This window comes from Eptesicus fuscus, chromosome 11 (assembly GCF_027574615.1).
Source record: "Eptesicus fuscus isolate TK198812 chromosome 11, DD_ASM_mEF_20220401, whole genome shotgun sequence".
Taxonomy (NCBI): Eukaryota; Metazoa; Chordata; class Mammalia; order Chiroptera; family Vespertilionidae; genus Eptesicus; species Eptesicus fuscus.
The window spans coordinates 24,904,949-24,930,711 of NC_072483.1; the positions used below are offsets into that span (position 1 = coordinate 24,904,949).

General features: G+C 40.2%; 1 protein-coding gene across 2 annotated transcripts in view; it reads left to right on the forward strand.

Moving 5' to 3' along the window:
- The window catches only part of ARHGAP15 (Rho GTPase activating protein 15), a 648,004-nt gene that overhangs the window by 361,569 nt on the left and 260,672 nt on the right, over positions 1-25,763 (forward strand). For both annotated transcript variants that reach the window (XM_008143494.3, XM_054722880.1), the window contains exon 9: positions 14,180-14,302. In XM_008143494.3, coding sequence (XP_008141716.1) covers positions 14,180-14,302 — 123 coding nt within the window. The remainder of the gene's footprint in view (positions 1-14,179; positions 14,303-25,763) is intronic.

Below are 25,763 nucleotides of genomic sequence, written 5' to 3' on the forward strand. Positions count from 1 at the left end.
AGTCACCAGAAGGTGTCTTGATGATCTGAATCTTTACTCAACATCTTATAGTGTATCTGATTCTGTTTCAGAAAAAGTATCATTATATGTCTCTGTATAAACCATAGTTTTTTGCTAGTTAGGTTTCTTTTCTATTTTTCTTTCTTTTTTTCTGAATTGTAGTCTTTCCATAACTTTGATGCAAAGATACTTTTTAACTCTGGCTCACAAAAAGAAAACAGACATACAATTGAGGAAAAATTATATTTGTGATGATATTTACTCAATATTTTTACTACAGTATTAAAGTTGTCATCATTATCATCATCATCATAACATCATGAAAGTTATTCATTAAGTAACTCAAAACAATGCTAAATGCTATAAAAAGTTAAAAAAAAATCAACTCACACTATAGAAATACATTATCAACATAGACACACCCTACAATATATTATTAGTAAAATAAAGTTATTAAGCCCCTATATAAAAAGATAATGAAGGATTTACATCATAGAGATGAATACATTAGAGGTAGAACACATGCATACATGTATTACTTGGAAAAGCAATCATGGAATTTCCATATGGCTGAATGGCAGGGACATGACAATAAACTGCCAGCTCTTTATTGACACTGAAAATGTAAAAATGTGGTTAGATTTGACTATTTAAACTAGATAATTTAATTTAAAAGTAAATATTTTTCATTGTATGAATTCTCACTTCTCTTTAAATGGGTAGATAGAATAAATATGAATCATTGGGTAGATCATACCATTCTGTTACAAACTGATTATTTATTTTGTATTTCTACAATGACTAAGTGGGAATTAAGTGGTTAAAACAAAGTGATGTTGTTAAAATGCCCTGCATTCCCTCTTGCAATTATTTCCAGATTTAATCATGATTTGTGTTTCAAGTTAAGTCACTTAAAGTTTCAATAACTTAGTTTCTCAGGCTGCAAGTTGGGGGTTAAAAACATTACTTCCATTTACATAGAGCGTGTGAAAAGAAAAAGAGATTTTAAATGGCCAGCAGTACATTAAGCCCCAACTTACCCTTTCTGCCCACTCTGACATAGGGAGTTATGTGCAAAGTTTTGCAAGCTCTAAAACCACATGCTGGAGAGGGCAAAACAGTATTTATTGCAGCTTTGTGAATTAGTTGTATGCCCTGGAAAAGAATCAGGCAGGAGGCTGAAAAGAAATTTAATAATCTTTATTTCTCTTTTCAATCAATTTTGGGCATGGTGCTCTTATTTCAGCAATTTAAAAAGCGGTACAACAGGATAATTTGGAATACAAGTAGGTCGTATTGGAAAATATGAGTGGAGACAATTCAGTACTTTGTTATGTAATCCGTGTGATGGTTTGAGAAGTGTTTTGGAATCCCTGGGGATTAAGAGCCTGATATAACCTTATTTTGTCATTTCTTTCTGGATCTCCCTCTCTGGACGCTGCAGTGTGGTGAGATGATTGCACTAAGCAACTGTCTCCAGCCTTGCTCTGAACATCCTCCTAGACTTGCAATGTGGGGAGCTCTTAGCTGCTGAGAAAACTATCCATCTACATGTGATGTTGACTCCTATGTAAAACTTCCCCCAGAAATGACAAGTAGCCTAGAAAGTTGTTTGTGTTAGCATTTCTCTACCTTTCTTTAACAATGTTTCTGAAACATTGGCTCTCCCAGCATTTCCAAATTAAAAAATAATAACAACAACAACAACAACATGTAATGGTAACACGGGAATTCTGCGAGAACAGCAATTTGGCTGAAAATAGGAATATTTCAAAATTAGGTCCACAACAAAAAAAATTCTGGCAGATGTACAGTTCTGGGTCATATTATCCAAACCGTTAGATTTTGGAAGATTTGAGAGTTTTCTTTTGTGGTTCCCATCCTTTAATAGAATCGTAGTGGATGTTCATAATCCAAATTCTGTTTCTCCCCGCTCCCATTACTATAAGGTTGGAAAATAAATATACAAAGGGCACCCATAACAATAAACTTCCTACCTCTAGAGGTGGCTTTAACACCATGATGGTGTGTCAGGTATGAAACTTTGTTGGGCTAATGCCTATTCTCGTATGTAATGATATTTATTTGAAGATCATCTTAAAAAGCCCAAGATCGTAACTATTCTCTGGTGTGAGCAGCTTTAATGCCAATTAAATCTCTCAAATGGTTAAGAATGGTGCTTAAAACTAATGCTTTTGGCCTGTGTGTTTTGAGACTTAAATTGTACATTGTTATTCACAATTCTTAGACTTTGAAAAATATTCTAATTGTTTGCATTTGAAAGAAAAGATCACCCATCAATGGGGGAAAAAAGTGCAAAGCATAAAGGAAATAAAAGTAAATTCTAGAATACCTGGCAAGCTAATCCAATTCAGTTTAATTTTTCATAGAGGTGAAAATATGTAAAGTTATGAGTGATTCCACTGTAAATCAGATTAAATGCTTTGGAATTTAAACCCATATCTCTTTAGTCTCTTTTTATTTTTGAATAAAAAGTTTAAATGGGAACGGAAAAAACTGCTCATTGGCTTAACATAAATCTTTAAATTGCAGTAAGCTTCACCCTCAAAAAGCAGTTGAGTCTCTGAGGAAAAAGAAAAGGCTGAATTCTATTTTTCATAAATGATGGATTATTGTACCACACTGCATTTTCCAGTAAAGTGTCCTTTTATTTGCACTGTGTGATTACAAGTTTCTAAAAGTATGTGTGGGGTCACTTGGGTGCTGTGGGAAAATGGAAGGAACACTGTTCTGTTAAAATCAGTAGTGAAATCAGAAGCAAACTATGTCCTGATTATCATAGGCATGTGTTTAAGTTTTGCTTTCCTTAATTGGTTATGTTGTATTTACTTAAAATGAACAATTTGGCAAGTTTTTCTCCCTTGACAACAAAGAAGTGTAAACTGTTTTATAAGTTTGGCTATTAAAATCGGTTTGTAAACTATAATATTCAAATACTTTTAGTGCTGTTCGCAGGGACCCAGTGATGGACTTTGCTTTGTACCCATGTGTTTGTCACATTTTCAGTTGATAATTATAGTGCTTTCCAAGTTATTTGGTTAATAAAAACTATGCCAGATAGTGTAGTCATCTATTGACTTTAACTTGTACATAACTCGCCTTAGAACAAAATGAGCAAAATGAATGATGGCAAAGGCCTTGTAATTTGACTTGTCATCTGAGGATTATTTATGGCATCAGGAAATGGAAGTTGAAGATCTACTCTGTCTCCAGGAAAGTCATCATCAGAGGCAACTTTGGAGAGTCTGGCTGTGCTAAAAACTGCACAAGGATATCCAGGTCTCTGCTGATTCCTCAGTCTGTATGAGAAGGAAACAAGATAAAGCATTTGAAAATATTCATATAGTGTTATTGAAAACAAAATTATATATATATGTATATATGTGTGTATATATATATATATATATATATATATATATATATATATCTGTAATTAAGAATACTATCACCAGAGTACCTAAGGGGTTTCAAAAAGGCATAACTCACTATATAATTATTTTCATAATCTCGCATTTATACTGTGTGTATGTGTTTTAATTTGCAAACTTCCTCCTCATGACATCATTTTTACTAATTCCAAAGTATCAGGCAAAATACTTACTTAGCCCTGTATTTCTTGGCATTTTGTCATGGACAATGAAGAGATTTTTGAGGTAAGACTAGAAATAGAAAACATAATCTTTGGTAACCTTTGAACATGTAGATTGATTATTCCATATCATTTCAAAGGCAGACTTGAGACCAAAATTATGAGGCAGATTCTTTTTCTAAAAGATGTAAGTGTTCCTTCAGCTTTGAATATAGAACCCTGACCCCTGGGCTTTAATACAGCCGTCAGCTGAAGCAGATCATATACGACTGGTGGTCAGGACAATGGCTGGACCCAGATGTAAGTTGATAGCATATCATGTAGGCATGGTATATTCAGATACTCAGAATGATCCAATCATACAATGCCTGATATTCATGGTCCTGTAAAAGCAATTGTCACTAATGGCCCTTGCTGTTTCTCCAAAATGACCCGAGGTCAGTTTCTCTGCTAAGATACCTTAGTCTCTTGTACTTTATACCCCTTACCATGCTGTATTATAATTACACAGACCATATGCATTTTATCCACCACAGTTAAGTCCAGCACTGTCATACATGTAGTAGGTGGTCAATGTGTGTTCATTTATTTTTTTATCATCTAGCAGCACTGTCCAGAAATATAATATGAACCGCATGTTTAATTTAAAATCTTCTAGTGGCCACATTTTAAGAAGTAACAAGAAATAAGCTTTAATAGTATGTTAATTTTAGATAAAGATATCATTATTTCAACCTGTGACACAAGCTGTATTTCAAGTGACTAGTGGCTACCATGTTGGACAGCAGGTCTAAAGCAATACTTTTTAAGTACATATAGAAAATGATAACATTGGTACAGCCCTCTGGGATAAATGGATAAGATGGTTCATAGCCAATGGCAACTGCCCCAGGGGTTCAGGCTGCCTTGGTCCTGCTCAGTTACCCTGAGTGCTGAAGGGGAAGAAGAAACTTTTGCCTACTCTCAAGGTTCTTTGAGCTGGCATAATAACCCAATAGACATGAGACAGATTAGCAAGAGGAAATGATCAAATTTAATGACATACAAATGTATTGGAACCCTGAATACACGAGAGAGTCAGAAACCCCCCATCCCCACATACATGACAGATTCAGAGACAAAAGGGGACATTGATGTATATAAGACATTCTGAGCTAGGGATGCGGTAATTCACCTTGGGGCTTCAAGGGTAATGCAGGGAGAGCACACGTTCAGTGAGTATTAGTTTGCCCTGCCATATAGGTACATAAAAAGTCATTTCTGGTGATAATTCATATCATGGACCAGCTTCCTTTATATATATATTTCAAAGAGGGAGGGAAAGGGAGAGAGAGAAATAGAAACATCAATGATGAGAGAGAATCATTGATCGGCTGCCTTCTGCATGCACCACACTGGGGATTGAGCCCGTAACCTAGCCATGTGCCCTGACGGAGAATTGAACTGTGACCTCCTGGCACATAGGTCGACACTCAACCACTGAGCTATGTCAGCTGGGCCAGCTTCCTAATTTAAATTCTTCTAGATAGTTAAGGGGCAAGCAGAAATCTCTCTTGCACCTGTAAGGTCTAGGTTGCCTTTAGTTCAAAATAATCTGCATCGCACTGAAGCACATCTTGGGTGGCTCATTCTGCACCCATACAGCATCCATAACTCTCACCCTATATAACCATTCTGCCAGGCACAGTAGTCAGGAAGCTCCGGTCTATAGCAGTGATTCCCACCTTTTTAAGTGATAGACCCATTGACCAACTTTACATGATTGTAGTTGTACTTTTATAACCAATTCATTTAAAAATCCTATATAATAAAAGGTTAATATGCAAATCAACCAAACAGTGGAACAACCAGTTGCTAGGACATACACTGACCACCAGGGGGCAGATGCTCAATGCAGTAGCTTCCCCCTGGTGGTCAGTGCGCTCCCACAGAGGGAGTGCCACTCTGCCAGAAGCCCTGAGCTGGGCTCATGGCTGGCGAGCACAGCAGTGGTGGCAGGAACCTCTCCTGCCTCTGCAGCAGCGCTAAAGATGTCCGACCGCCAGCTTAGGCATGCTCCCCTTTAAGCCGGCGGTCGGACATCCCCTGAGGGCTCCTGGACTGCAAGAGGGCACAGGCTGGGCTAAGGGACCCCCACGAGTGCATGAATTTTGTGTACTGGGCCTCTAGTAGGTTATAAATATATATGTATATATGTACACAGACTTGTGTACATATATACATCTGATCTATCATATATATGATATACTAGGGGCCCGGTGCATGAAATTTGTGCACTGGGGATGGGGGGATCCCTCAGCCCAACCTGCTCCCTCTCACATACTGGGACCCCTCAGGGGATGTCCTACTGATGGCTTAGGCCCGCTCCCCCTGGGGAGCGAGCCTAAGCCACAGTCTGGCCTCCCTTTGTGGGAGGCGACCAGGCTGATCAGGGGAAGGCACCAGCCCCATCACCCCGCTGCTGCAGCCACTGCCAGTCACCACAGCCACCAAGGTGTTTTCATCAACACGGACTCCAGTCCCTTCACCATGAAAAAATGAAAACTTTCTTTAAGCATTTTCAAGATGTGTCTTTCATAGGATATTACATTTCTTTCTTTCTTTTTTTTTTTTATCCTCACCTGAGGATATGTTTCCATTGACTTTTAGAGAATGTGGAAGAGAAAGGGAAAGACAGAGAGAAACATCAAAGTGAGAAGAACACTTTGATTGGTTGCTTCCTGCATGAGCCCTGACCTGGGCCCTGGCCAGGGAGGAGCCTGCAACCTAGGTACATACCCTTGATCAGAATTGAACCCAGACCCTGTGGTGGGCAGGCTGAGGCATTATCCACTGAGCCAAACCAGCTAGGGCAGGATATGACATTTCTTAGCCCTCCAGCAGCGGACTTTCGTTTTTTTTCTCCAGAAGTGTGGTGGAAAAACCCTAGATCACCTTTTTGGATTCTTATTACCCAAGTTACTAAGAATATTACCAGTGGCATACAGGAAGCTTAGCCAATGAGCAGTCAGAAAAGGTGTTTCTTCTGTAGTTCACACCAATCACCGGCTGGGCCCTGCCCAGGCCTAAAGCCTCTGGCTGACGCTTTAGGCCTGGGTAGGGGACCCCCAGCTACCTCCAATCGCCGGCTCCGCCCCTGCCCCCTCAGCTCTGATCACAGGCTTGGCCCTGCCCAGGAGCCCCCTGGTTCAGGCCCTTCCCAGGCTGCTCAGGGCCCATGCGTGGCCTACCTCAGAGTGACCTGGGTGCCAGGATGTTCCCAGGACCCAGGCGCTGGGCGCCTATGTATGCAAATTAACCGCCATCTTTGTTTGGTTAATTTTTTTTTTTTCCTTCCTTCCCACCCTAGGAGACATTTGACAATGACTGCAGACATTTTTGATGTTCACAACTAAGGAGGAGGTGCTACTGGCTTATTGTGGGTAGAGGCCAAAGAGGGTTCTCAACAGTCTACTCCTGCACAGGCCAACCCTATAAAAACAAAACAAAACAAACAAACAAAAAACTGTCTGACCTACAATGTCAATAACACCACGGTTAAGAATCCTGCTTTAAGATAGTATAAAATATTTTGGTCCTATTAAATAGCAAGTATGATCTTAATTCAGCATGTAATAGTACCCAATATCATGTGATCATCAAAACTTTTAGCTTAATTTAAAATGAAAACCAGTCTTCACCGAATTAGGAGGAAGGCGGGATGTCTTCCTACCGTTCCTTAGCCTTAAATTTCACCCTGATTTCCCATCTTGTTGCTAACACAAGTTCATAACAACTTTGTGGTCAAAGCTAGAGGAATAAAGACTCAAAAGTGTCTTTATTTGACCAGTTTTAATGAGTCTTCTCACACTCTGAGCCAGGCAGACATTTTAGTTTTAATTTTTATTGAATTTGTTGGGTGACATTGGTTAATAAAAGTATATAGGTTTCAGGTATACATTTCTAAATACATCAAATACAACAAGTCAAGTCTCCTCCCATCACCATTTGTGTCCCCTTTACCCTCTTCTACCACCCCTCACCCCCTTTCTCTCTCAAAATCACCATATTGTTGCCTGTGTCTGTGAGTTTTTCTTCTTTGTTTAATCCCTTCAACTTTTTCACCCAGTCCTCCTCTCCTCTGACAGCTATCAGTCTGTTCTCTGTATCTATGAGTCTATTTCTATTTTGCTACTTTATTTTGTTCAATAGATTCCACATATAAGTGAAAGTATATGGCATTTGTCTTTCTCTGACTAGCTTATTTCACTTAGCATAATACTTTCCAGGTCTATCCATGCTGTTGCAAAACTTAACAGCATGGATAGACCTTCCTTCTTTTTTATGGCTGAAGAGTATTCCACTGTGTAAATGTACCACAGCTTTTTTATCCACTCATCTACTGATGAGCACTCTGACTGCTTCTAAATCTTGGCTATTGTAAATAATGCTGCAGGGAACATAGGATTACATATATTCTTTTGAATTAGTGTTTTGAGTTTCTTGGATATATTCCCAGAAGTGGGATCACTGGGTCATAAGGCAGTTCCATTTTTAATTTTTTGAGATAACTCCATAATGTTTCCCACAGTGGCTGCACCAATCTGCATGTCCACCAACAGTGCACAAGGGTTCCCTTTTCTCCACATTCTCACCAACATTTGTTTGTTGATCTGTTGACCATAGCTATTCTGACAGGTGTAAGGTGATATCTCATGGTTTTAATTTGCATTTTCCTGATGATTAGTGTAATTGGGCATCTTTTCAGATGTCTGTTGGCCACCTGTATGTCCTCTTTGGATAAGTGTCTATTCAGGTCCTTTTCCATTTTTAAAATTATATTGGTTTTTTGGTGTTGAGTTTTATAAATTCTTTATAAATTTTGGGTATTTACTGCTTATCAGAAATATAATTGGTGAATATGTTTTTCCATTCAGTGGGTTGTCTTTTCATTCTGTTGATGGTTTCCTTTACTGTGCAAAACCTTTTTAGTTTGATGTAGTGCAATTTGTTTATTTTTTCTTTTGTTTTCCTTGCCCACGGCAATATATCAGAAAAAATATTGCTATGAGAAATGTCTGACATTACTGCCGATGTTTTCTTCTAGAACTTTTATGGTTTTGAGTGTAACATTTATGTCTTTAATCTGCTTTGAGTTTATTCTTGTGCATGGTGTAAGAAGTTAGTTTAGTTTCAGGCAGACATTTTAAAGCAGACAGTCTCCCTTAGGCACTTTTGTGGGTTCCTTGGAGACCCCATTAGAAACATTTGACCTCAAATCCTCTAATTTCAGGCAATTACTTTTTTTGCTAGTTTCAGCTCCTTCCTAAGTCACTCTTTCTCTTTTTTCTTCTGAGTTCATTATCATGGGATAGGATGACTCAAGTCTAGTTTCCTTACAACTAGAAGTTAGCAAAATGTTTTGCACCCAAGAACTACTTGAAAAAAAAACACCATGTTTGATTGAAACCTTTCCATTTTAAATGTGTAACTGAGCTCCTGATAGTTTTTATTTTCCTTTATCTTCCATTCTTTTACCAATCTATCCTATCTAATAAAAGAGTAATATGCAAATTGACCATCACTCCAAGACACAAGACGGCTGCCCCCATGTGGACACAAGATGGCTGCCACAAGATGGCCTACAGGGGAGAGCTGTTGGGGTGACCAGGCCTGCAGGGGAGGGCTGTTGGGGGTGGGGGCAGGACTGCAGGGGAGGGCAGTTAGGGGTGACCAGGCCAGTAGGGGAGGGCAGTTAGTGGTGACCGGGCCATCAGGGAAGGGTAGTTGGGGGCGACTAGGCCTGCAGGGGAGGGAAATTGGGGGGGGGGCAGGCCTGCAGAGGAGGACAGTTAGGGGTGACCAGACTGTCAGGGGAGGGCAGTTAGGGGCAATCGGGCCGGCCAGGGAGCAGTTAGACGTCAATCAGGCTGGCAGGGGAGTGGTGAAGGATGATCAGGTTGGGAGGCAGAAGCAGTTAGGGGCAATCAGGCAGAGGCAGGCGAGTGGTAAGTTCTTAATACATTTTAGGTATGTTATTATTCATCCACTTGAATGAGTGGCTTATTCTAAGGTATGATTTGGAAGGAAAAAAGGTTCTTTGTACATAATCAAGTACCCCAAATCCTCACATTATGTCAATAATTGAGTTAAGACAGTGGAGGGCCCAGTGAATATTGTTATCTTATAGAGACAATAAATTCCTATCAAGCATCCTACCTAATAAAAGAGTAATATGCAAATTGATCCTAACTCCGCTACACCCACAAGCCATGCCCACAAGCCACACCCACCAGCCAATCAGGAGCAGATATGCAAATAAACCCAACCAAGATGGCTACAGCCACAGAGAGCAAGGTTTCCCAGGCATCAGAGGAAGCCAAGCTTTCCGCCTGCCCTTGCAGGCCTAAGCCTCCACTCAAGCTACAAAGTTTCAATTATAGAAGGTAAACAAATTCAAACAGAAATGGCGGCAGCCATGGAGCTAGAGAGAGCAGGCCAGGGTTGCCCCCAGCAACAGAGGAAGCCAAGCTTTACACCTGCCCTGGCTGGCTTAGGCCTCCATTCCAGGCTACAAAGTTTCAATTATAGAAGGTGAATTAACCCCAACAGAAATGGCTGCCGGCCACAGAGTGAGCAGGAGGCTTGGCTCCACTCCAGCCAGTTGTCCAGGATTGTGAGAGGGATGTCCTAAACTGGCAGTCGAACATTCCCCAAGGGGTCCCGGATTGGAGAGGATGCAGGCTGGGCTGAGGGGAACCCCCTTCCATGCATGAATTGCGTGCACTGGGCCTCTAGTTCATAATAAGATAACTTGAAAGTATTTAGATTCTATGCTTAATGAAGGTCCAGATCTTAAGTTTTATGTTCATCACTAGTGGCCCAGTGCACCAATTCATGCACATTGAAAGGAAATTAATTAGAAGAAATGTTTTAATATCACCACTCGCCCTTTCTCTATAACAGAAGTGTCAACCAAATTCATGATCAACAATGACAGATCAAAACACACGCATGCAATTGGTGCCAGCAAGAGCTTTATATGTATCGTGCATGCGTGAATCAACTTAGCCTTTTATATATATATATATATATATATATATATATATATATATATATATACACACACACACACACACAAACACACACACACACTAGGGGTCTGGTGCACGAAATTCATGCACTGGGGTTGGGGGTCCCTCAGCCCAACCTGCCCCCTCTCACATACTGGGTGCCCTCAGGGGATGTCCTACTGATGGCTTAGGCCCGCTCCCCATGCTCCTTTGTGGGAGGCAACCGGGCTGATCAGGGGAAGGCACCAGCCCCATCACCCCACTGCTGTAGCCACTGCCAGTCACCACAGCCACCAAGGTGTTTTCATCAACACAGACTCCAGTCCCTTCACCAAGAAAAAATGACAACTTTCTTTAGGCATTTTCAAGATGTGTCTTTCATAGGATATGCATTTTTTTTTTAATCCTCACCTGAGGGTATGTTCCCATTGATTTTTAGAGAGTATGGAAGAGAGAGGGAGAGACAGAGAGAAACATCAATGTGAGAGGGACACTTTGATTGGTTGCCTCCTGTATGAGCCCTGACCATGGGCGCCAGGCTGGGGGGCATGCAGGGACCCCTGGGCCGCACGCAGCGGTGGCCGCTGGGGGTCTCCACACACCCCAGAGGCCAGCAGCCAGCCCCCCATCATGTGCGCCAGGCTGGGGGAGTGGACCCAAACTGCCTCTTGGTGCTGGAGCATTCCCAAGTGGCTGGGGGCACTATGGTGACACGGGATGTTCCCGCCCCACCCCGCCCCCAGCCCCTTGGCATCTGCACCTATAGGTTCAAAGTGGCCAGGGGGCGTTCTGGGACCCCTGCCACTCAGGACCTAAACAAGGGGCCTACAGGCTCAGACTGGCCTGGGTCCTGAGGATGTTTGCGGGACCCAGCCCCTTGGCGCCTGCACCCTTAGGCTCCAAGTGGCCAGGGGACATTCTGGGACCCTGCTGCTCAGGACCTAAGCATGGGCCTAAAGGCTCTGAGCGGCCTGGGTCCGGAGGATGTTTATGGGACCCAGGCCGCATTCTGGGGCCCCTGCCGCTCAGGACCTAAGCGCAGGCCTACAGGCTCTGAGTGGCCTGGGTCTGGAGGATGTTTACGGGACCCAGGCTGCTCAGCGCCCGCATATGCAAATTATCCGCCATCTTGTTCGCTCTGATTGGCTGTGGGCGTAGCGGAGGTGCGGTCAATTTGCATGTTTGTCTATTAGGTTAGACTAGAGGCCCGGTGCACGGAATTTGTGCACGGGGTGGGTGTGTCCCTCAACCCAGCCTGCACCCTCTCTAATCTGGGACCCCTGAAGGGATGTCTGACTGCCCGTTTAGGCTCATTCCCGGTAGGATTGGGCCTAAACGGGTAGTCAGACATCCCTCTCACAATCCAGGACTGCTGGCTCCCAACTGCTTGCCTGTCTGCCTTCCTAATTGCCCCTAACCGCTTCTGCCTGCCAGCCTGATCACCCCCTAACCACTCCCCTGCCAGCCTGATTGATGTCTAACTGCTCCCCTGCCAGCCTGATTGCCCCTAACTGCCCTCCCCTGCAGGCCTGGTCACCCCTAACTGCCTTCCCCTGCAGAGGTCCCTCCCAACTGCCCCCTCCCCCGATGCTGGCCTGATCACCCACAACTGCCCTCTCTTGCTGGCCTGATCCCTCCCAACTGCCCTCTCCTGCTGGCCATCTTGTGGCAGCCATGTTGTGTCCACATAGGGGCAACCTTCTTTGACCACATGGGGGCAGCCATCTTGTGTGTTGGAGTGATGGTCGATTTGCATATTACTCTTTTATTAGATAGGATCTATAAACTTGCTTAATTAGACCTGTTTTCTGATTTAGCTAAACTTTTTCCAGCCCAGTGAAGCAGCCCAACTTCTCTTTCAGGTAATTGTCAGCAATACAGCAGTAAATATGAACACGAAGCAGATTAAGTAGATCACGCAGGGAGAACAAAGGGTAAAATATTTAACTGAAGCAGTGTTTGACTATATTCTGCACAGTGAGAAAACCTGAAGTCATTTTCAAGTTCCACCATTTCTTCTTTTCAGTTGGGTCAAGTTTCTTAGTTTTCTAAATCTCCATTTTCTGGCTAATGAAAAGAAAATAGGATTCCATCGAGTCTCCTATCTACCTACTTCAGGACTTCTGTGATGATCAAATGAGACGAGGCATGGGAAAATGCTTCACAGACATTTGTTTAAAATATGAAATGTTTTCACCTGGCTATAAAGCAAGTCGTGTTCCTGGGCTGTAGAAACTGCAAGGAGGCTAATCGTTGCTAGGGAGCGGAAGCCAGGTGTTGCTACTTGAAGTCATTACCCAGACAGAGAGAAGGACACTTAGCATATTAGCCTTTTTGATATAGATAGATTGAATTCCTAGCCTTTAGCATGGAGTTTGATGATCAGTAGAAATTTAGCAAATATTTGTTCAGGAATTAATTTGATACTCACCTAAATTTGAAGATAAAGGTGAGTATAGGATGCTGGGGGATAGGAGATTGCTGAAGACATGGAAAATGTTTGAGGCAAATTTGTGTTTCAGAATTTCCCCTAGAACTGATGATAATTTGACATCAATAAGAAGAATAAGAAGTACCGTATTTTCCGGCGTACAAGACGACTGGGCGTATAAGATTTTCCTGGGTTAAAAATTTGTCTTATATGCCGGAAAATACGGTAGTCCAATATATCTAATCCATTATAACTAATCCCACCAATATAGTCCAATACACCGTATTTTCCGGCATATAAAACAACTTTTTAACCCAGGAAAATCTTATATGCCCAGTCGTCTTATAAGCCAGAAAGTACCATATCTGCTTCAGAAAAAGAAATCACTTTGGGTTAACATAAAAGAAGAATAGTGCCCTGGGCCAATGTGGTTCAGTTGGTTGGGCATTGTCCAGTGTACTGAAAGGTTGGTTACTGGTTTGATTCCCAGTCAGGGCACATTCCTGGGTTGCGGGCTAGATCCCCGATAGGGGTCATGCAAGAGACAGCTGATAGATGTTGCACTTTCACATCAATGTTTCTCTCTCTACCTCTCCCTTCTGTCTCTAAAAATCAATACAATTTTTTTAAAGAAGATTGACAGAATTATTAAGGGCAAGCAGGACCTTTGAAAATACCTGAATTACCTACAGGCAATATATAATTCTAAGTAATGAAAATGAACAATTCTGAAGTGTTTTCCCCCTTGTTTAGAAGAGTTTTGCTTTGAACATAATTTTGTATATAGATACAGATAGGTAGAATTGCCCAGCAAAGGTTATTATGTTAACTATGAGGGAATAAAAGTGAAAATAAATTGTGACCGTATGGAGCTAACCACATTCTCATTGCACATCCCCATTGCAGCGGAGCTAATATTTTCATATGAGCAAATTTTTGCTCATATGCCCTGTCTAAGCAGAAGGGCCTAAGCCATTAATTCAGGGAGTTGTTCCATAACTACTGTTTTCTATTCATATTAGCATAAAGTAATAATCATAAAGGAGAAATTTACTGAAAGCCTCTGCCTTTTTTTTCAATTTCCAGTGTTCAGACTGCATCATAGTGCTTCCGATACAAACGACAAAAACCGAGTTAAAAGCAGATTAAAGAAGTTTATTACCCGAAGACCTTCCCTGAAAACTCTGCAAGAAAAAGGACTTATTAAAGGTACAAGACATTTTATACTTTTACGATAACAGTGATAAATGAATGTGCCTCTGTGTCCATAGCTATTCAGCTCTAAAGGAATATTAGGATTTTTTATTCTTTTTAGGTTGCTTGTTGGATGTTCAGCTCTATAGGAGAGAAAAAATAATTGTCCAGAAAAATAATCCTGAGAAATTAAAGGGTGCATCATAGAATTATTGCAAGAAATACCTAGTTTTCCTCAGATCTGAGCTCTGTGCCAGGAATAGAGAAGATATATCTTAGTGGCCCATCAGAATGACTCCATGTCTCCTTGTGTCTGGACAGTTCCAGTTTATACCCATCATCCCCGCATGTAGGAATGCAGCCCTTTCCACTCTTGGGCATGTCCTGATTTGGATAATAATGTATCTGATCGCCCTAGTCATAGTCTGAAGTATTTTCTAGGAAGAAGTGCTAGGAAGAAAGTCCAAGACAAATGAGTATCATGAAAATTTGGGGATTTGAGAACTGGAAGCTGAGAGCTCAAATTAAACTCCCCCCCCCCTTTTTTTATTTCTTTTTTTTCACATTTATTTATTTATTTATTTACTTATCTTTATCCATTGCCAGGATATTTTTCCATTGATTTTTTTTTCTTTTTTTATTGTTTAAAGTATTACAAATAGTAATACATATGTCTCCTTTTTCTTTTTTTCTCCCAATTGACCTTCGCCAGCCTCCCCTACCCCCTGGCACATGCCCTCACCCCCCTCCCAGTGTCTTGCATCCATTGGTTATGTTTATATGCATGCATACAAGTCCTTCGGTTGATCTCTTACCTCCCCCCCCCCACCGCCCCCAACCCTCCCCAGCCTTCCCGCTGTCATTTGACAGTCTGTTCAATGCTTCTCTGCCTCTGTTCATCAGTTTGTAATGTTTTTTATTATCCATAAATGAGTGAGATCATGTGGTATTTTTCTTTCACTGACTGGCTTATTTCACTTATCATAATGCTCTCCAATTCCATCCATGCTGTTGCAAATGGTAAGAATTCCTTCTTTTTTTATAGCAGCATAGTATTCCATTGTGTAGATGTACCACAGTTTTCTAAACCACTCATCTGCTGATGGGCATTTAGGCTGTTTCCAAATCTTAGCTATGGTGAATTGTGCTGCTATGAACATAGGAGTGCATATATCCTTTCTAATTGGTGTTTCTAGTTTCTCGGGATATATTCCTAGAAGTGGGATCACTGGGTCAAATGTGAGTTCCATTTTTAGTTTTTTGAGGAAACTCCATACTGTTCTCCACAGTGGCTGCACCAGTCTGCATTCCCACCAGCAGTGCACGAGGGTTCTTTTTTCTCCACATCCTCACCAGCACTTGTTGTTTGTTGATTTGTTGATGATAGCCATTCTGACAGGTGTGAGATGGTACCGCATTGTCGTTTTGATTTGCATCTCTCGGATGATTAGTGACTTTGAGCGTGTTTTCATATGTCTCTTGGCCTTCCTTATGTCCTCCTTCCAAAAATACCTATTTAGGTCCATTGCCCATTTTTTCATTGGGTTGTTTATCTTCCTTTTGTTAAGCAGTATGAGTTCCCTGTAAATGTTGGAGACTAAACCCTTATCAGTGATAACATTGGCAAATATGTTCTCCCATGCTTTCTTGTTTTGTTGATGGTTTCTTTTGGTGGGCAGAGCTTTTTATTTTGATGTAGTCCCATTTGTTTATTTTCTCTTTAGTTTCCATTGCCCTAGGAGCAGTATCAGTGAAGAAATTGCTTCAGCATATGTCTGAGATTTTGCTGACTGTGGATTCCTCTAGTATTTTTATGGTTTCCCATCTTATGTTTAAGTCCTTTTTCCATTTTGAGTTTATTTTTGTTTATGGTGTAAGTTGGTGGTCTAGTTTCATTTTTTTGCATGTATCTGTCCAATTTTCCCAACACCATTTTTTGAAGAGACTGTCTTGACTCCATTGTATGTTCATGCCTCCTTTGTCGAATATTAATTGAGCATAGTGGTTTGGGTCAATTTCTGGGTTCTCTATTCTATTCCATTGATCTATATGTCTGTTCTTGTGCCAGTACTAGGCAGTTTTGAGAACAGTGGCTTTGTAATAAGCTTGACATCTGGTATTGAGATCCCACCTACTTTGTTTTTCTTTCTCAGGATTGCTGCAGCTATTCAGGGCCTTTTTTTTTTTTTAATTCCACTAAACTTAAATAAGCAGGTACTTCTGCATATATATCTAAAGTAAATAATAAGATATCCTAGCACAATCTAGCCACCAGAATATAAAAAGATAAACTCTGGCATTACCCTAATTGGAATTCAGACCTTGGTTCTACCATTCATTTGTAATGACATTGGACAAGTTATGATCTCTCTGACCTCATTTATCTCATCTTTTAAATGGGAATACTTATTCCCATTATTGACAGAAGTATTGAGAGAAATAAATGAGATAATTCATGTAAAGCACTTAACAGTTTCTAGAATATAAGTATTCAATTAATATTCACTGCTATTAAAATTATTACTTATTACGTTTTTTATTAGTTAGCATGCTAGATAGATGAAAGGATGAATGGATAGATTGAACCAGGGATATAGAAATCTGTAACTGGAAATTAACTTATAGATCAAAAAGCAAAAATATGTTATTTTCCTGACCAAGGAAACATGCGCCAAGTCCATCATTCTCCCTGTTTTTCAGATTTTCTTACTGATGAATATATTTTAAAGTTAAATATTTTTAAAAATTGAAAATGGGCTAAAATAAACTCAAAACAAAGTTGAAAGACTTATAGAAGTCAAAAGATGATTTAATATACAAATTTTTCTCAGGAAGAGGGCAAAGCAGATTTTCATATTTTTAGCAATACTTAATATAAGAATTATTTAAATATTTTACAGTTAACTGTTTGACCAAACAATTTCAGTTCATTTTGAAACAAATGAACATATCACAAAAATAATCTGTCATTTTGAACTAACCCTAGAAGGTGGAATTTTTGTGAAGCATAGACATAGGTATCACTAATAGAGTGGAAAATTCTTACAATGCAAGCATTTGGGGGTGGAAATAGCACATATTTTGAATCTGCTCATCTCAAACTTTTACTCTGAAAATGTCCTTTTCAGTGCCACAGACAGTATTTGATCCTCTACATATTCAATTACATCCTATATAATAAAACCCTAATATGTAAATTGACCAAACAGCAGAATGACCTGCAGAATGACCGGTCGCTATGACACGCACTGAGCACCAGGGGGCAGATGCTCAATGCAGGAGGTGCCCCCTGGTGGTCAGTGAGCTCCCACAGGGGGAGTGCTGCTCAACTAGAAGCCGGGCTCACAGCTTGCGAGTGTAGTGGCGGTGGCAGGAGCCTCTCCTGCCTCCGCTGCAGGCGGGTGGTAAAGAGCAAGAGGTCCCGGACTGCAAGAGCCCTGGACTGCAAGAGGGATGTCTGATTGACCAAGCTGGCAGGCAGACATCCCCGAGGGTCCCAGCCTGTGAGAGGGCACAGGCCAGCCTGAGGGACTCCCCCTCCCCAGTGCATGAATTTCATATAATATAATAATAGACTACTATCTTTATTTCTACCTTAGAATTTATCCCATAGATTATAATTTTCTTTTTTTAAATATATTTTTATTGATTTCATAGATGAAGGGAGAGGGAGAGAGAGAAAGAAATATCAATGATGAGAGAAAATCATTGATTGGCTGCCTCCTGTACAATCCCCACTGGGGATGGAGCCCCCAACCCCATCATGTGCCCTGACCCAGAATTGAGCCATGACCTCTTGGTTCATAGGGTGATGTTCAACCACTTAGACATGCTGACTGGGCCCCACAGATTATCATTTTTTTACATAGGATTCAGTTGCAGGTTACCTGGCATCTTGAAAAAAAAATCAAGTAAAGCCAGATTAGTAGCCCAAACAATCCCAATCTGACATAAAGTCTAAATTTTTCATGACTCTGGAAACATGAAAGGTCTTTTAATTCAGTGGCAGGGTCTGGCCCAATCAAAATGCTAGGGAATGCTATGGTGCTCTAGGATTGGTCTCGGAAAGCCCCAGAGGAGCTGGAAGCCCAATGCAGCCTTCATGCTGATGCAATGGAACCACTAAGCACACGCTGCTGTGTACATTTCCTGTCTTCCAGCCCCATTAAGTTTTCACCATAGCTGACCAATGAGTCAGTATTCATTAGTAGGGCTATGGAAAATCATTGTGAAATTCTGATTTGATAAGCTGCCATTGTTGACTCCAGTGGAATTTTCTTCCAAATACAGATCGTTATGCAAATATAGTCACTTCTTGGGATTGTTTCAGTTTTAACTGTGAATTTTTTAAAGGCTTTTACTGAGATTTTTTTTTTAACTGAGTAAAAGGCATTAAACCAATTTTTTAAAGCTACAGGCCCAGTATAATTTAATACTTTAAGTTTATATTTTTAGCATACCTAAGGAAAAGACTTTGAAAAGGTCACAGGGGTTTTGAAGGGCTATAAAAATTATATAAAATAAGTGAATAATTAATGGTTAAATGGTTAATTTCTCCAAGTAAAATGACTTAACTCTTTCAAGGAAAATTATTTAGAAAATGCAAAAATGGCTTTTTAAATTGTTTCTCGGTGCATTTGCCCAAAGATTATGTATCAGATTCTTTAAACTGTCTTAACTGTCCAGACCGGAATTCAGGACTTCAATATCAAGGTTCAGGAAAGCTGTGTGTGGTAGTTTGGGTCTTACAGTGTGCTTCCTGGTTCCTGGGAGGGGCTTTGCAGGGTCACAGACACTTTACAAAGTATTTAGTCTTTCATGTGATGTTACCAACAGGTTGAGAGGCCTGAGCTTTGAATTCAGCTGGTCTTAATGGAGCACCCACTGAGAGTCAGGAAGGGCTGTGCTTTATTGACTTCATAATGCCCAGTATAACTGTGAAAAAAGAATTGTCCCAATATCATATGGTCCAAACTTTGTCAAAAAACCTTTCTTCAAAACTTTTTTTGTACTCAGGGACACGTGGCCAATATGTGATTTCATTGGCTCTAATATAGATCTGGAAAGAGTCACTTGATGTGGCTGAATTTTCTAGTTTTTAATATGACTAATAAGAAGGGCACACTGTGATGCCAAAAAGGGGCCCAAAGATAATTCTGAATGACCACCCAATGGAGAGAAATCTTCATAGTTCAGGTGGGTGCAGCAATCACTGGGCCATTGCCGGGGTAGCTTCTGAAAAGCCTTCCATTTCTCCAACTGCTTTCACATTTGGCAAGGGGGAAAGGGGGAATAATGAGCGCTTTTATTAACTTTTCTGTTGAAAATATTACAAATGTTCCCCTTTTTTTCCCCCTTGGACTCTCTCCCCCCTGTTCTGGCCCCCTCCCCAGGCCTTCCCCCTCACTAATGTCTGTCCATGGGCTATGCATATATGCATATAAATTCTTTGTTTAATCTCTTCTCATCCCCCCATCCTGCTTCTGAAATACATCAGTCTGTTGCGTGTTTCAATGTCTCGATATGTTTTGTTCATCAGTTATTTTCTTCATTAGATTCTACATATAAGTGAGATCATGGGATATGCATTTTTTTGCATTAAATACCTCATTGGGAAAAAAAACTTGAATCAATTTAATACGTAAATTATTGAATTGAGAGGGTACATTTTAGAGTGGTAGGTATGTGTGTACAGATCCTCTACTTGCTTTTAGAACTGAAATAATAACTTCAGCATCAGCCAAACTACTTTATGTAATCTTTCAAGTAACAGCATTGACATCCAAGAACAGAAAACACCTGGCAACACAATTTTTAGAAAAGATAATAATTGCTTGGGTTTGTTTTTGTTTTTTGTTTTTTTATGAGCAAGTAGTATTTCCTTATATCAAGTGATAGAGAGAATTGTATGTAGAAAGTAGTTTCTTTTATCTTAATATGGGCAAAACCATACTGGATGATGCTAGTAGAAATTGAAAACAATGTTGGACTAACTCTATTTTTTAGTTTGATATATTGTTTGTGAATTTCTCATACAAACTTTTTCTCCCAGAGTTTAATTTTTTTCTTGCTTTCAGGGCCTTTACATGATTAAGGGTTTGTTTGATTATCTCAATTAAACAGTCTATATATTCTAGTCTAGAAATGTCTGCCTTGTCCCCAGAATATCTCTTAAAGTCCTTCCACCATCTTACACCAAGTTGCTTTGGTTGCTTTTCAGTCTTCACCTTTATCACCCTGTGACTTCCTTTCACTGATTTTCTGAGTTGTATTCACTGTCTTCTGAACCCCATGCCTTGTCTTTATTGCTTTAAATTCTTTTATTACTATGTAACAACTTCAGTAACTCATTTAGAAAACATGAGACCTTGACTGTCTAAAAATATCTTCAGTATCCCCACACACTTGATCAATAGTTTCGTTGGGCATAAAATTCCATTGCCTTTAGAATACAGAGTTGTAGGTTCCACTTCTTATTTTTGTTACTTCGATTTTTTTTTTCTTTCAGAATCATTGGGGTTTTTTGTCTTTATTATTGGAGACTCTATAATCAAGATGATGTGCAAAGTTGGCAGAATTTTAAAAATTTATTATGCTTGGCATTCAACTTGAAGAATTGCGCTTCTCTTCAGCTCTGGAATTTTTTCTCTTTATTATTATGTTGATAAGTTTATTCCATCAAATTTCTGTTTCCTTCTTTGGAATATTTAAGATATGAGTATCAGATCATCAGTTGATTTTTCTCATATTCTGAAAGATTTCTCAATTTTATCCTCCTGTCTTTATATGAATTCATTTTTAACTTTAAAAATTTATTTGCATTTTTTGGATGCATTCCTTATTCTCTGTGTTTTTTGTGTTTGTTTGTTTTTGCACATTCACATGCCACAAAGCTTTGTTGACCAATCGACCCCTATAACTAACAGTAAGGATAGTACTTTGGACTTCATATATATTAATTAAGTGGGAAAATAGAAAATAGGTTACATATTTGAACTAATTTAAATGAGATAGGTAAATTTTTGTCACTCTGAAATTTGTTTTTTTATTTTTTATTTTAAAATGGTCTTTCCAGTTCTTTGAGTCATCATTTTCACATAGGTTCCTTTTATATATTTGTCTAATTTTGTTTTTGTCAATGATATGCTTTTGTTATAGGGTGATCTGTAGGGACTCACATCTGCCTCAAACATCAAATATTTCCAAAAGATGTAGAATGACATATACTCTTGATTAACTGAGTCCATCTTTATAGATTTTTAATGATTATAGAAAATTTTCAACTTTTATTTTGCAATTAAGAAAATTGAAAGCATAGCAGCTTTAGAATTTGACTGAGCTAGGTTTAAATCTGGATTTTGCCATTTACCAGCTATATAACTTAATATTTGGTTATTAACTTTTTCATTGATGAAATTTACATCATGAAATTTAAGTGAAATGATATATGGAAAGAACCTTGCACAGTGCCCAGCTTATCATGACTATTCAACAACTTCTTGTCTTCCTCCCATCCTTCCTTCATCCCTTCTTTCTCTCCTTCCATCTTTTCTCCTTTTCATCTCTCTTCCCTTTCTTTATTTTCTTCTTCTTTCTTTTGCTACTTAGATTTATAGAGCAAACTATGGCCATCATGCCCCCAGAGAACCATTTTCCCATGTAGCCTTTTAAAGCTTGAGAAATTAATACAGACAAGTGTCAAGGGAATGCAGCAGTAACTCGCTTACTTTAAGGAAAGTATATACATAATTTGTAGTTGGCTCATATTTATATTTTTGGTAATTTTTGTCATGGTACTCTTTATACATAAATAAGAAGGAGCTCATTTTATTTCCTAACTATACCCACTTACAGAGTGCCATCTAATTGTTGGAACATTTAAGTAATTACCCACACAGACACAACTAATTGTTTAAGGTTTCTGTTATAAGAGAAAATAATGTCTTTGAAATTATAGTGCTTTTGTAAAATATATCAATTATATTGAAAGTAAAGAAATATTTGCCATTCAAATTGTAGATACAAGTTATCAGCCCTAAACTTTCAACAGCCATGTTTATGGATAGCAAAATCATTGAGTTAAGAGCAAAGTATTGCGAGTGCCCCATGTTGGGCGCCAGTTGCGAGTGTCCCCCATCACATCCCGCGTGGTTCAGGGTTCAGGTTCAGGGTTCAGGCTCTGGAGGAGGCCACACGCAAATGAGAGACTAGAAAATATTAATTTGGAAATATTGGGGGCCAGGCGGGAGCCCAACTCAAGGGGAAGGACTCCACCCTGCTCTGGCCTTGCTATCCCTTTTATTAAGACTATGGGATACACCCATAGCCTTTAGGCAAACAATTCCAATAATAGCCAATCAGCAAGGATTTATATAAAACCAAAACGTGGAAGTTGCTTTAGCTACCATTGTCTCAACTAGACAGTGGGTAGTTGGCTCTGACCTTTCATAGCTTCAAGGTTGACCAGCCTTCTGGGTTCCTTGTCCACACCTCTCTGCTAGTGAGGACAATGGACAGCTTCCAACAAAGTATGTTTTTAAATAATTTGTTAGAACTTATATATGACAGAGCAACTACCTATCACATTATTAATTCAAGTGAAAAATATGTGAGCAATACTGCAATACACCTTTGAATACAGATATGCTCCAACTTTGCGACTTGATCATTGTTAGTCTGAGAATAATTGTATTTGAATTTATATATTGGGGCCTGGATCTATCATTGCTTGGTCCTCAAATACTCTCACAACTTCCACAATATGCACTAATGTGCCCAAAAATACCTTGTAAATCTTCTTTTCTTTAAACTTTTTTATGATTCATAATTGAACTGTGATCCTTACAAGTGAGCTATGTCATGATTTAATATTAGCCAAAATTAATAGCCAACCTTAAGCTTCTTTATCTTGGCCTGTAAGCTTCCTGGTTTGCTTGCATTTATAGTTCCCAGGCACTTTCTGTTATTTAAAGGCTCTTGGGAGCAAATGTGTTGGTAATAGAGTACCAACCACATAGCTAGCTTTTGTTCACTAATAACACACAGGTCACCATGAGAGATGGCAAATGTTGAGAAAAAAGTGCACCTGGGTAGCAGGTTAAGCCCATGGATTTTAAAAGCCTGTTATCCAGGGAGGAAATGATCCAGGTCTTATGAGATATTGAGAGCAGAATAGCTTTAGAGCAACAAGAGAAAAATGAGGTCCAGAAATGGGAGTGAATTAGGTAAGGGGAGAAAGAATAAGTCAGAATAATAAATCGGTTTCCTTGTGGTTCAAGAACTTACTTTCTTATGCAGAGAGAACTTTTTACACAGGCTAATAAATAATATTAAATTCTAACTATTATTATAGTTATAACTAATATTATAGTTTATAATTATATAATTCTCACTATTAGTTATAGTTATAACTAATATTATAGTTTATAATTATATAATTCTAACTATTATTATAGTTACAACTAATATTCAAATTTAATATTATAACTAGTAATATTAAGTTCTAATATTAGTTAGAATTTACTATTATTTGAGATAGTGACTTATAACTACTTGATTTTTAGTATCTACAAAAATAATTTCCTGATATAACCTATATTGTGTGTATTTGCAAATAACAATATTCCTTCTTTTAAATTATAGTTCTTGCCCTTTGAGTCAAGTTCTCAAGGTATTTCTCATTTTTTAGCTAAAAGAAAAACTAAATAATATCTGGCTTTCATCCTAAAACTGACTGGATGCTGGGTATAGCCATGCTAAATGCTGGGAATATAGGATGGACAAGACCCGATTGATTCCAAACCAGCATATTGTCTTTTTTTTTTTTTTTTTTAGCCAATGACCTCTGAAACCCATATTAAATTTTGCTCTGGTAGTAGATGCTGGTTTTATTCATTTCATGGACTATCTGTCCTTAAAAGATTTCCCAGAGTTGTGCCATACCCTACACGGTTAGTGTAATTCTGGTGCCAGTTGAAGATATTGTCTCTAACTAAGCCTTGCAGTTTCAGGACTGACAAGTTTCTATACAATAAGAAGAAATAGAGCATGAACACCAGTAAGGAAATAGCAACAGGTAAAGACAGGTTTGCTTCAAAATCTGTATCATGCTTTAAGCATACCCTACGCTTTAAGTCAAGTTGTGTGGATATAGATTGTAGAAAATATACAAAACCTCCTCTTCCATCCCTGGCATTGCCCCAGCCAAGATTTATATGCTGTCAGAGGCATATTCTCAACCAGTTTCAGATGACCCAAAGTCAGGCTAACGTGATATTTCCTTCTTATGTCGGGAGGCTGCTGCCCTCTGGAGAGGTGACCTATGACCCTTTCGATTCTCTAATCACATCCTAAATCTTCCTTCCGTGAAACCACCTGAAGAGAAGAAAGAGATACAGGGCCCTCATCAGTGTTCACAGGAATCCCCCTTTTTAAAGGTTAGCATTTGTTGTTGATACCCTGCTGTTCTCCAGCAGGTCTTCCCCTACCACATAGTTCCCTGGTGACACCTAAACGCAGCTTCAGAGGCCGTGGAAGCTTCTTTAGTTTAGTTCTCCTTAGCGTTTCAGGGCCCCTGTAGACCCTGTGAACTGGATCCGAAGCCAGTGCTGGCTCTTCACTTTCTCTGTGCAGTTTTGATCACTCCACGGCTTTCACAAAGTGCTAACTGATGATTTCACTTTGTGGTAAGGTGGATAATGGAAGGGGAGGAAAACAGAATTGCATCCTGACCTGAACTTGGTAATTGGAACAAATACTATCTAATAAAGAGGGCATATGCTAATTGACCATCACTCCATCCCAAAGATGGCTGCACCCACAGCTGAGGCCAAGTTCCCATAAAGAGCCTTAAGGAGCAATCAGCAGGGACCTGAGGCTACGCCCCCGTGGGGCTTGACAGGGGACCTCAGGCCATGTCCCCCACCCGGCAGAGCTTGACAGGGGATCTCAGGCTGTGCCCCACATCTGGCAGGGCTTGACAAGGGACCTTAGGCCGTGCCCCCCCCCCCCCCCCCCCACCCAGCAGAGCTTGACAGGGGATCTCAGGCTGTGCCCCACATCTGGCAGGGCTTGACAAGGGACCTTAGGCCGCACCCCCCCCCACCCTGTGGGGCTTGACGGGGGACCTCAAGGTGTGCTTCCCGTCCTGGTGCTGGGCTAGGGGACCTCAGGCTGCTCCCCCCGCCCCAGTGCCAGGCGGGGGACCTCAGGCCGCACCCCCCACCTGGTGGGGCTTGACAGGGGACTTCAGGCTGCACCCCCCACCCAGAGGGGCTTGACGGGGGACCTCAAGGTGCGCTTCCCGTCCTGGTGCTGGGCTAGGGGACCTCAGGCCGCGCCTCCCGCCTCAGCAATGGGCCAGGGAATCTGAGGCTGCACCCCCTGCCTGGCTGGGCTTGACAGGGGACCTCAGGCTATGCATCCCACCCAGTGGGGCTTGACGAGGGACCTCAAGGTGCAACCCCAGTGCTGGGTC